At 51.4% G+C, this 12828-nt stretch overlaps 1 protein-coding gene across 1 annotated transcript; it reads right to left on the bottom strand.

The window, feature by feature from the left end:
* Window positions 1-3787: 3787 nt before the first annotated feature.
* NCLIV_000930 (3-hydroxyisobutyryl-CoA hydrolase/ catalytic,related) lies at window positions 3788-11726 on the bottom strand (the record flags this gene model as incomplete). The annotated part of the gene is made up of 14 exons (XM_003879585.1): window positions 3788-3892; window positions 5042-5192; window positions 5683-5768; window positions 6601-6732; window positions 6855-6932; window positions 7383-7441; window positions 7970-8036; window positions 8437-8503; window positions 9133-9244; window positions 9920-10000; window positions 10444-10590; window positions 10900-11039; window positions 11279-11381; window positions 11696-11726. The coding sequence occupies 14 exons, from the start codon at window positions 11724-11726 to the stop codon at window positions 3788-3790; spliced, it is 1359 nt and encodes a 452-aa protein (XP_003879634.1).
* Between the last annotated feature and the right edge of the window lie 1102 nt (window positions 11727-12828).

Raw genomic sequence — 12828 nt, 5'->3', positions numbered from 1 at the left:
AAAACGGCTGCTGCGGCGCGACTCGTCTAAGAAAATCGGGTGAGGCGTCTTCTGAGCTCTCTGCTAAGTAGCAGCAGCTACTTTGCACTGTCGAAAACGGCTGCTGCGGCGCGACTCGTCTAAGAAAATCGGGTGAGGCGTCTTCTGAGCTCTCTGCTAAGTAGCAGCAGCTAGTGCCGAGAAGCAAGGAATACTGCGCGATGACTCGCCAGAGGACAGAATGTCTATTGCGCGTTGCACACGAACTCGGAGACATGGCGCTGCTGCGTACCCTAGCCGGAGAATTAACTTGGCTCTGCAGTTCTGGAACAGACGATATCACTGTAACAAAAACAGCCGTCTCGACTAGAAGAAGAAAGGCGCTAAGCTTAATGCCGACTCCGTGGACAACCACAATGCATGTTTGTTACGCGACGCAGGGTATTTGTTGTGGGGTCCCGGTTAGGGCAAAAGCGAATTATTAGTACGCTTAGCGACCTGCTGAAGGTATCGCCACAATTTGAAGGCACCCCGAGAAACACTCGGCGGAAATGGCAAAGAAATCCTTCTTCTTACGAACTCCATCTCTAGCTACGCGTCGCTTTACAGCGCACCGCTGATATCGGGTGCCACCGGTCTCGCGCGTCTCGTTGTTACCCCGTCATGGTACGCTATTATCCGCAAGTAATAGCGACGCACCACGTGTGGGGCTAGGGATGAGCAGCCTCCACCAAGAGGCGAGTTGCAGTGCGAGACATAAGAATAGAGATAAGGGTGAATGGGGGTCCATCGAAGATAAGGTCACCACTTGCTTACTGCTGATCGGAAGCACGTAACTAAAACTCGGACCGCGTTTGCCAGTTGGCTTGCTACTCATTCTACATAGAACACACGCGCAAAAAACACACAACCCGGAAAATCGGGACACGGGCGCAACACTCGACGCTAGTCGTCCGCATGCTGCCTCTTTCCGCGTATCGTCGTCCGGCGCTGAATGGTGCGACTGCCATTTCGGATGTCACTTTTCTTACGCTGTTAATGGAAGCGTATCAGAGCAAGATGAGGCCTCAAAAGGGCGGCAGTTACCATATGGTTGCCCCCCCTCTCTCTCCATTTCCACTGGAGCACCGTGTTTGAACGTGCCTTTTGAGCCGATGTGCATTACTGAATGGACGAGCCGTCTCGTTTTCACTGCTTGACTTATCCGCCGATGTCTGCCGAAGTGAAACTTGAGGTTAGTTCCTCACGGTTGTTTATTGCCACATATACATTTTACAGAGAGTGTCATGTGCTTGAGAGACCCGTTGACGAGTCTCCGAAGGACCCGGCAGAAGAAGGGGGAGGAAGGGGGAGAGCCGATTTTGTGAATCAGCCGCGAGCGGCTACAGATCGAAAATACGCAATGCGGCATGGCGACGAAGAGCTCGCCGCTGCTCCGGCAGGCGAGCTGCGGTCCGCAGTCCGCATTCTGCAATAGGATCATGTACGCATGCGTTTTTGAAGTTCCGACGCTTGACGGGCCCTTTCGAAAGACTGCGTGCGGTCGGTGGTGAAATAGCTAAGTCGATTGTAAAGTTGTTCACGAGCTTCGTTAAGCACTTGCCGCACACGGGGACAAACCGACTGACAACACGAAAAGTTTGAAATCAAAATACTGAGATTTCCAGGGAGGAGAAAGCACAGCTATTCAAGCGTGTTGTTCCACACTGTGATTTCCTGGATACTTACTTGAGGAACGGTGCCATGCTGTATGGGAACTACCATCCAGGAAACATGGCCACAGAGACGCTTTCCCCAGGAGTTGCGAATGTCTGGCTGGTTTCCCGACCACTCTCTTCCGCAGAACTGTTCCTTTTCTGGGGAAAGAACCTGGTGCCGATTACGCGTACCACTCCACGCACTATTCTCTCCGATTCGTTCAGTGACGCTGGCTTTTACAGCTCCAGCTCCAGTGATACTGTCTGGCGGAGGGAATTTGGACACAGGGGCACGATTCGCTAACTGCAACTTTTGGACACTGACAACTGTGTAGAGGCGCCTACGCGTGTGCGGCATTTCTCAAGTGCCTCAGCGCCTGGATGCGCTCCTGCACAAACAGAGAGTGATTCCATTGCATTTGCAGCTTGTGCATGGCATATGGATCATGATCATTTCCTGTCTCCTCGTCGAAATCGGGGTGAATACGCCTGATAAGGGGATGGGAAGATAAGGGAAAGAACGTCCTTGGAGCCGCTGTGAATTCTGGCGTGGGGAAAAAGTACGCACAGGAGGGAGAAATCTGAGGTCCCGGTCGTAGGGATGAAGCTTCCCGAGAACTTGAGGTGGAGGGGAAGAAACTTTTCAAAGGCGCCAAATACGCTTCTTTGTGGAAACGCTGACTTTGCTGTACACACATTCAAACAATGAAACAGAGAAAAGATATTTCTCACATCAAAGGCAGTGCAATCCAAGCAAGCACGGCAACACTGCTCAAGACCCTGTGTTTTTTCGTGGTCAGCATGCAAAGACTCAACAAATCAGCTGCCTTATGTGTTGCCCTTGTTCAGGGGGAACACTCCAGAAAGGAAGGTGCAGTTTGTGCGTCTGTGCACATGGAGGCGTCGTTGCCCTCCACGGCTACCTTTTTCGAGGCGCCGAGCGTACGCACACAATCTACCGAGAACCGCCCAAGTCCGGCACTGCTGTACGTTTTGCAGCTTATCCAGCCTATACAGGTGACTCGCCTTCACGTCGGCCCTCGACGCCTTAAAGCAGCCCCGCTTGATGAAAGCGTTGTGCCGTGGCAAAGCAGGAGATGTATTATTTATGTCGAGGCATCGAAGGAAACTAGACGATATGGTGGACACATACATGAAACGAGGGGGTTTATACAAGAAACGATGGTTGGCGCGCAAAGGGAGAATCAGCAGAGACGCAGGGAGAGGCTGAGACGGTGAGACAGGGAGGGTAGAAAAACACGCCAAGCAAGGAAGGAGAATGGTAGGGAGTGCAGAAAGACACGGGGAAGAGACCAGTTTTTGGCTGACAGAAAGAAGGCGAAGAACGAAGACTGACCTTCCACTGAGGGGGGTACGCGTACTCCGGATCGAGGCGTCCGGCAAGCTTAAACCGGAGGCCGTCGATCGTGTCTGTGCTCCACTGAAGGAAAATGAGAGACCGCGTTTCGCAAAGGTTTGAAAAACATTTCACTAACTTAGAGAAGACAGTTCTGTGGCGAAAGAGTCACCGCAAGAGGCACCTGAAGTTAGCCTGTCGGGTGCGGTAATTTGCGTGTTTCTCCTCTCTTAGGACAGGTACCCCGTCCACTTTTCGACTTCCCACTTCAAGGTTCGCACGTTGGTCAGCCTTCATGACAGAAGAAAAGACCGACACGATACAGGACAGCTCGCCACCTGAGCACGTCGAGAGGAATGTCTGCTCATCCCGAGAGAAAGCATGGAAACAGTTGGGAATCGATCAGCTAGGTGCTGACGACCCCGATGGTCGAGGTTCCACGAGGCTGCGGCCACTATAATTGTTTTTGGTCCCTTTCGGTTCCATCTGTCATCCTAGCTTATCTAATGAGATATCCCGAAATAGGGAAGAATTGCACAACCAAGGCAGCAGCCTGAGCACATGCCCGAAGTACAGCCGAAGTGCCTTTTCCGCCGCGCGCGCTGCTGTTCCACCTGTCACGTCTGGAAAATTGAGGAGACAGGAGCTGGGAAGAGAACAGTTCCTCACAGCCCCCCCCATCTCCAAGCAGAAAAAACAAATGGAACACGAGGTTTCTTGGAAGACACTCTCCTGCCACACCCGCGCTGTTGCTTCAGCCACAGAACTCAGAACTCACCGCGAGGAGACGAAGGGCAGCGCGAAGCTCCAGCTGAAGAGCTTCCTGCACCAAGCGGTCTTCAACCGCTTCGAGAATTTGCTTCCGACAATCCCCATGCAGAGAGAAAGGCACGGATAAGCCTGTCCGTCGAATTCTGCGGGAGACAAAGAAGCGTGAATGCCGCAGTGCGAGGGAACGAACAGAAGTTGTAGACAGGACACCTCGTGGCTCAACGAAAAAGGCGGAGCACCTCAAATCTGGAAACGAAGAAGGGCGGGCGGCACTCCTTTCGCCTGCCTCTGTGAATACGTCACGGAGATAGATGAATCCATCTTTGATATGTGAATACGTCACGGAGATAGATGAATCCATCTTTGATATGTGAATACGTCACGGCGATAGATGAATCCATCTTTGATATGTGAATACGTCACGGAGATAGATGAATCCATCTTTGATATGTGAATACGTCACGGCGATAGATGAATCCATCTTTGATATGTGAATACGTCACGGAGATAGATGAATCCATCTTTGATATGTGAATACGTCACGGAGATAGATGAATCCATCTTTGATATGTGAATACGTCACGGAGATAGATGAATCCATCTTTGATATGTGAATACATCACGGAGATAGATGCATCCATCTTTGATATGTGAATACGTCACGGAGATAGATGAATCCATCTTTGATATGTGAATACATCACGGAGATAGATGCATCCATCTTTGATATGTGAATATGTCACGGAGATAGATGAATCCATCTTTGATATGTGAATACATCACGGAGATAGATGAATCCATCTTTGACATGTGAATACATCACGGAGATAGATGAATCCATCTTTGATATGTGAATACATCACGGAGATAGATGAATCCATCTTTGATATGTGAATACATCACGGAGATAGATGCATCCATCTTTGATATGTGAATACATCACGGAGATAGATGCATCCATCTTTGATATGTGAATACGTCACGGAGATAGATGAATCCATCTTTGATATGTGAATACGTCACGGAGATAGATGAATCCATCTTTGATATGTGAATACGTCACGGAGATAGATGAATCCATCTTTGATACGTTCGATGTACCTACATCTACACGCACCTACTTGACACGCGTTGGCAGGTCGCACGCGCGGCTCCCTGCCGCGCACGGGAAATCTTATTTAAGATCTCGAACGGATCGTTGAGGAAATGTGTGAATTCACGACTCAAAACAACTGACCTCCAAGCTAAGGCGCACGACTCCAATACCCCATGCGTATGCAGATGCAGCGTTTCGAACCGACATAGCTTTGCGCATGTCAATCCAGTCACGTAGCGTTTGAGAGACAGTGTCAGAAGCTGCGACGGGCGCCAACAAGACGAGTTTGGAGCTGAAAAGGACGAAAACGCTTTACTGCCCCTGAGGTTGTACTATTCCACCACGCAGAGGCCGGGGCCGGGGATAACAGGTCAGATAATATTGGGAGTTCTAATCCTCGGAGTGTATCAGCGCCACCATCACCGCTCATTCCTCCCTGGCTATTGAACACAATTCAGTTAACGAGGGTTCACCGTCAGAAGAGTGCAACAGCACACCTTTTTGCGCAGGCGGCCGTCTGCCACGGAGGGGCTATGCACTCCGGGGGGCAACGGCCACCCCCCTAAGTGACTCCATTGAGCATCCACCGTCACCAAGAATCCATCGATATGAAAGCATTTATACTTGTATACGCTTGCATGTATGTATGCATGCATCCCTGTCTGGCTGTCTAAGTGTATGCGTGTCCGTATGTGAATTGCACGCTGTAGCCTGTAGCTGTTTTTTGTAGAGGGCGTTTTTGAATCTGTTCGCCCTCAAAGAGCAGCCCCCAATTCACTTACTTGTGCCACTCGCTACGGAAAATTCCTGCATCCTGAATAATGTGTTTCTTCAGTTGTTGCACCGACCGGATAAGCGCGAAGGTGACCTGCATGCACACACGCGTTGGCCACGGTGGCAGAGCGACAGGGAACACGAATGCAGATAGGCCAAGAGAACTGAGCACGAGCAGGTGGGAGGAAGGGGCGATCAAGAAGTGCTTAGAGAATGTGAAAATGACCTGTCAAATGACGTCAAATAGCACTGCCTACACAGACTGGCATTCCTTCAAACGCCTCGCGTGGCCCGAGATAAATACGTTCATCATCCTCAGTGCGAGACAAATACCAGACGCCGTTACCCGTGTGTACACTCACATGCATCGATACATCCATTTCTCATGTACAAGGATATCGGTGGGCCCTCTCTCTAGGCCTACCATCACACAGGTACTCATGCATCCTTCTATATCTATTTATAGACATGTATGTGGAAAGCGGAGATTCTCACTGGGATTTTCCATTGTTTACGAAAACAGAAAGCAGGAGACACAGGTCTCCTGTTCCAGGCGCACTGGTTGGCACTCGCCGTTCTTGCGGCCTCTCAGTTTCTCTTCTGTTTGTCTCCCCCGCTAACGCAATATTTGCAGGAATCGTCCTGCCCATCCTTTTCTGTTCCACCTTCCTAGCCACCACGGCCTTTCTCCTTTGCGTCCTCGTCTTTTCGGTTTCCCCCGCTCGCCTATTGGCGACTCAACATGCCGACTGAGACAGCAGAAAACAGTCCCTGTTCCTGCGCCCCAATTGGTCTTGTTTTTGCTTGCTCGCCCCCCCCCTCCCCCCCGAAAAGCCTTGTCGGGCACTCTTCGTCGTCGGGCGTGGGGGGAAGTTGGTCCGACTCGCCACTTGAAACCGTTTTGCTGGTTTGCTGCGCACGCTTACGTCTGCCGCCAAAGGTGATCGCTGAGCGAGGCGGTCGAGGACGGCCCGCGCCCAAGCTGCATGCATCTGTCCCTCCACGCTCGCGCTTTGCCGGGACGCCGTCGCCTTGAGGCGGGCCCGGACTTCCGCAACCTAAGGGAGGGTCCAGCAGACGCGCGAAGGCCAACAACAGAGAACGCATGCGAAACATCAGGCCGAACGACACACGCGCGAAGATCATACCACGCCGAAAGACACACGCGGGAGGTCAGTACCACGCCGGAGGCGAGCGTGAAAAGGGCCCCGGGCGGAGAAGCGACAATAAAACGAAACAGGAGCGACCGGCGCGGAGACTGCCGCCAAGGCAAAAACAAGAAAAACACTCACATACGAAGGCGAACAAACGCTGCCGTCAACTGCACGTGGACGGCCAACGCCTTGCAGCGAGGAAAAGCGAGTGGCAAGTAAAGCCCCGCCCGCTGCCCACTGACGTCACAAGACGACCCGGGAAAGCAGCAGGAGTGGACTGTAGATACAGCTTGGATGTAGATGGGAAACAAAGGAGCAAAACGGGGAAACGCAAGTGGAAGACCGACCCCGCAAGTCTTCCTGCCTTTTCCTTGGCCGCGAAAAAAGCCACGTAGACGTAAATCCGCTGTCCCGCCAAGGGAACGGGACGCAGCACCACACCCATTTTATCGGAAAGTTAAATACAGACGTGAGTATTCCGTCTAGCCTAACAAATAGAACGGCCAGGCTGCATGCAAAACGAGAGGCAAAAAGCTTTCTCCCCTCGTCCTCACTGTCGGGGCACCGAAGTGTTCGTGGATAACTTCCTCCCAGTCGTCGAGAGAGTACGAGTCTGCGAGAGAGATAGGGACAGCAGAAACGCGAAAGTGGATATTCAAGGAAATCGCCGAACAGGAGGCTCCTGCCAAAGCAACACGTGACAAGAAGAGCGGCAGGCAATCCAGAACGAAAAAACCCGTTGGTGCGTCTACAGGCGGTGAATGCACGCTGAGAACGGGTGAGTGTCGTGGTGCGTTGTTCTTCGCCTGTCGGTCTGTGCTTGGAAACCAGATTCTTCAGACGAGCTTCTTCAAGTTCCCACGTTTTCACTCCCAGTCTCTCTTGTGCACTGTTCTTCACCACTTCACGTCCCGTCTCTCATTCGCGTGCTCGCTTCCAGCACTCGTCTTCTCTTTTTGTCACCTTCTTCTGTTTGTCTCCGTCCGCGTCTCTTCACACCAAGTGGTATGAGGCACTTCGCTGTCTGCAGTTTCAGGTGTCTCATCTGCCTCCCATTTCCGTTTCCTTTCTTCCCTCGCACTGGCCTTTCCTCTGTCTCTCGCCTTGTGAGGCACTCTAAAGCGTCCACGGCCCCCCTCACCAGGTGCGTCGAGGAAATGCTCCTCGAGGAGCACAGCAGCTTCGCGCTCGGACACCTCCAGCTGTTTCTGCTCGCCACGCATGCAAAACACGCAGCAAAAAAGCATTAAAAAATGTTGGCCTCTCCCAACCGAGAAACACGCGATCCATCGACTGGAAAACACAGCGGAAAACCCCTTTGGCCATAGCGACGTTCAGGCTGTCACCCCTCCAATCCTACATTCACATACGCGTCGGTACATATCTATATACATATGTCCGAGTTACGCAAATGCGACTGTGGAAGTATAAGGACGCATATATAAATATATCCATGAGAGCTCCACAGCTTGAAGCTGATATATATATATATATATATATTTTCCTGTGTCAGGCGCCTAAAATACATGACCGAGTATCAACTTGGATGCACAGATGGACGTAATTAGTCCTTGTACGGTTTGTTTTCGTGTTTTTTGTGCAGCGTACCTCGGCAGTGAGTTCGAGGAAGGGTAGCGCTTCGGGCGACATCCAGTGCTTGCAGAGACCTGACCATCTGCATCGGGGAAGGCAGAGAAGCGGCAGACGAGAAAGGGTCACCGCCGGAGACACGCGTGAGTGCCCCTCTCAGACGGGCTCCACCTTTCGCCTCACAAACAGACGGCAACCAAGGGATTCGGTGCTTCAGCTCCTTTCGATGCATTTAAGGCGAAAAACAGAAGACTACGGACGCGTGGGACTTGAAGGTTCAGAGAGGCAGCGAGAACTGGGTCAAATTCTGCGCGCTCGCCAATGCCACACATCGTCACCTGTCTGCCGAAGCCGTCAAACAGACGCCACCTGCACGGGCTTTTTTCTACCAGCAAAGATGGCGTAGAGGATCCAAAGCACTTTCGGTACTTTCATGCAGACACTCCGACACAAACACGTACCTCCACACGAATATGTAAAAATAGCCACATGCGTGCACGTGCACATAAATACATATATATACACATGCGTATATATATGCGGGTGAAGATACACAAATGCAAACATGTACACAAGTACCTAGCTCTCTCTCTAAATATATATGTATATATATATATATATATATATATATGGGACGCTTGAGAGATAAAGTTCCCCATGAACGGCCTTTCAGAAAGGGGGTGCTCCGCAGGATGCAGCAGGAAATCTGCTCACATTAGATCTGGACCAGACAGTGTGTGACCCGTCAACGCGAGGAAGACGCCGAGAGAGCCTCGCAGGTTCGCGAGGACGAACGACATGCCGCAGTCCGGAATCCACCCGTACGCTGACAACAACAGGCAATTCAAAAAGCATTCGAGACACGTTTCGCCCAGGCACTCCCAGTGGGGAGCATTGCAATCATATACGCAAGCGCATCTCTGCTGCATATATATATATATATATATATACATACATACATACATACATACATACATACATACATACATATACTTGTATATTTATGTGCGCGCAGGGGCGAAACAAGGAAAGGCTCCGGGGTTGCACCTGGAGAATCACCCTACACTGGCTGCAGCTACAGCTGCTGGATACACGACGCATGCACACATGCATATATATATATATATATATATGTCTGCATTTGGGTGCCGATCTCTCTATATTTACCCCCCCTATCTCTCTGTGTGTCTGTATCTCTCTGTTTTGTGTCTGCTTAACTACGTACCCGTCTCTTTATCTCTCGACCTCTACCTAGATCTCTCCAAATCTCTATCACTCGCTATCTGTGCCTCTCTAGCTCTATCTCTCTTTTGCGAGTGGATACCAAAGCTGCTCATCCTTGAGCGTGTCTCTCGCTTCTTCCTCGAAGTCAGTGCCCGGTCTTTTCGCGTCTTTCGCTTTACGAGTGGCTAGCCGACAGGTCCCCCCCAACAGGAGACGCGCATGCATATGTACGCATGCAACGCGCTGTGGCGCTGCCTCCGAAGTCCCCGCGACCTACCTGTAGGGTCGCACGTGAAGGATGAGGAATGATACGCCGCGCTCCGGTTCGCCAGACAACAAAGCGCCGCTCCGCTGCCAGCTGAGCACAGAGTCGAAACCAACGGAAGTCGGAAATGTATATATATATATACATATATATATATATATATATATATATAGCTATATCCAGCTATATACATATGTATCTATAGGTACACCTATATATCTACATCTCTATATCTACATATATATATATATATATACTGAAATATATAGATATATGTAGATACCTATATATATATATATATATTTGTTGCACCGGGGCCGGCATGCATGAGTTTATACATTTGTCCCTCGACATGTGTATGTTTTTGTAGGGTGGAGAGAGGTTCTTGGGATCACGCGGGCCGGCGGGTGAGGCGTTGAGAGCCGCGCCACCCGGGAGGCCTTGCAGCACCAGCGTTTAGGAAGAAGGCGTTACGTAAAGAAGCTCATAACGGCTAGTTTCGCCTCAGGGGGGGACACCCGAAGGCCCCGGCTTACCTGTGGAGCCGTTCATGAGAACAATCAGGGGTTTGGTATAGTTGTGCACGAGGTAAGCAACGTCGCACAGATTTCGCAGTTGCCAGAGCGCCACGAGAGGAATCGTTTTCTCGGACATCTGCGTTAGCTCCGCCAAGAAGAGAAGCTCTGTGCAGAAAAGCGGAGAGAAAAGACCAGTGGGGGGTTGAGGGGGGGGGAGAGAGAGGAGAAAAAGAACACGAGGCGAAAAAGAAGACGAAAGGTAGGAGAGAAAGGCTAAGAAAGCGAGAACGTGCAGGATAGAAGGACGGGGCGAGGTGAGAGAAAGAAAAGACCCACGGGCGCATGCGCTAGGGAGCAGCCCACGGAACGTAGGAAGCGGTAAAACAGGGACACGAAGGGGAGAAGGCATCGTGCGAGTGTGAGGAGCGCACCTGCCTGGAACGGCCTGTTTCCACTCTTCGTTTTCGCGCCTACCCTTGAGATCGAAGCCTGTGTTGAAGAGGTGGCTGTGACGGGAGGTGAGGATCACAAAACGCTTCAGAGGGTTCACTTCGAGGTCCCGAAGTTTGCGGAAGAGACCGCAGAGGCCTTTCATGTTCAAAACACCCGAAGGGCTGCACAAGAACGCACACGACACCTCTGAATCAAAGCGATGAGACGCAGGAACGCAAAACTCCGGAGACCGACGCGCAACGCTTCGACTTCACAGCGCGCGGGCGAGGCGGAAAACGCCGCAGTGTCAAGACGACGAACACGAAACAGGTCGCAGGCGGCCGCAAACAAAGTCGGCAGAAGGCGACGACTGAGGGAAAAAAACGAATCACAACGAAAGGAAAAAAGGGAGAAGTCTCACTTGTTCAAGATGCACGTCCCCATCCCCACGTTGCTCCTCTCGAGAACTTCTTGCGACAGGTCGCCGCCGCCATCTGCGTGCGCCCATGTACGAGTGGGGTCTTCTGCAAACTGGATTCGCAGAGAAAAGACAAAAACGAGGAAAAGACAAAAAAAGGGGAAGCAACGGGAGGTGAAAAAAACAGACATTCCTGGTTGCCCATGCAGGTGACGATAAACCACATCGGAGAAGCTTTTGACCTGTGCGTTCAGTTGACGCACAGAATGAAAAATGAAACGCAGGGCGCCAATACCATTGCTCTTGAATCGAGAGACAACACATCAAGGTGAAGGTAGAGAACGAATGAAGAGCGGCATGCGATAGGCGCAGACGGAAAAAAATCACACCTTTCACATATATAAAGACTTGTAATCATACCTATAGCTTCGTATTTTGCACTTGAACGCATTTGGTCGAGGCATAAGCACCAATATATGTATATATATATATATATATGCCTATATGTGCACACATATATAACTGGATGTGTATTTACGTGTGCTGTGGGCTCCAGTTTCATAACATTCTCCAACGGTGCACCACGAATGAGGCACGATTCAAAACAGGACGACCATTCACCCGTCAAAGGTTGACACTCGAGGCATACCCGCAAACCCTAAACCCTAAAAAGAGAACACGGAGAAAGACAGGCGGAGTGACATGCACGGAGACTCCTCCTCAGGAGCTGCCCTCCTTCATGTCCAGTTTAACTTTTGTGGCCGTGAATCAGGACAGGTCTGCCTCTCCGTCTCTGTTTCTGCGCTCTCTCCACTTTTGTCGGACACACGGCTTTCGCCGTGGCCCCTCAATTCTTCTCGCGTCTCTTCTTTTCGTCTCTCGTTTCTAAAAAGGAGACGGGACCTACCAGAACGTCCTCTGGGTCGATAAAGCCCGGATCGGTGCGGAAGAAGCCTGTACGTACACCCCGTTCTGAGGAGCGGAGACACCAGACTGCGCGTTTGTCTGTGCGTGGAGACACGCGTGCATGCGGCGTCCGCGCCGAAACACAGCAGCAGGAAGGAGAAAAGACTCCAGCGGAGGGCCGCGGGGCGAGGCAGGGAGCAGAACGCGGAGAGCGAAAAGGAGACAGCGGAGAGCGAAAGGGAGACAGCGGAGACCGGGGCGAGAGAGAGGCCAAAGAAAGGGGCGAAGCGAGGGGAGATGAAAGAGACGCAAGAGACGAGGAGGACAAGACAGGAGAGGGAGGAGAGAAGACCAAGGGCGAAGAGGACAAAGAGCAAGAGGGAGACACCTGCGGCAGGGAGAAAGGAGAGATGGGAGCAGAAACGGGGACGCCGTCGCTCTCTTCTTCTTGCCTCCTCAGTGTGGTGTGTCTTCTTCCTCGTGAGCTCTCCTGCGCGTCAAAGCCTTCCTTTGCGCTGCGCCTCTGCTGCGGTCGAAGGCCCGAGACTCGAAATCCCTCCCTCTCGAAAGCGAGTGGACGGAGAGAAAAGAGAAACCGACTCTTCATTTTTTTCCGGACGATGCGAGGAAGAACACGCCCCACTGAA

The sequence above is a fragment of the Neospora caninum genome, chromosome Ia (assembly GCF_000208865.1).
Source record: "Neospora caninum Liverpool complete genome, chromosome Ia".
NCBI classification, from domain to species: Eukaryota; Apicomplexa; class Conoidasida; order Eucoccidiorida; family Sarcocystidae; genus Neospora; species Neospora caninum.
This window is presented reverse-complemented; position numbering and strand designations above follow the sequence as displayed.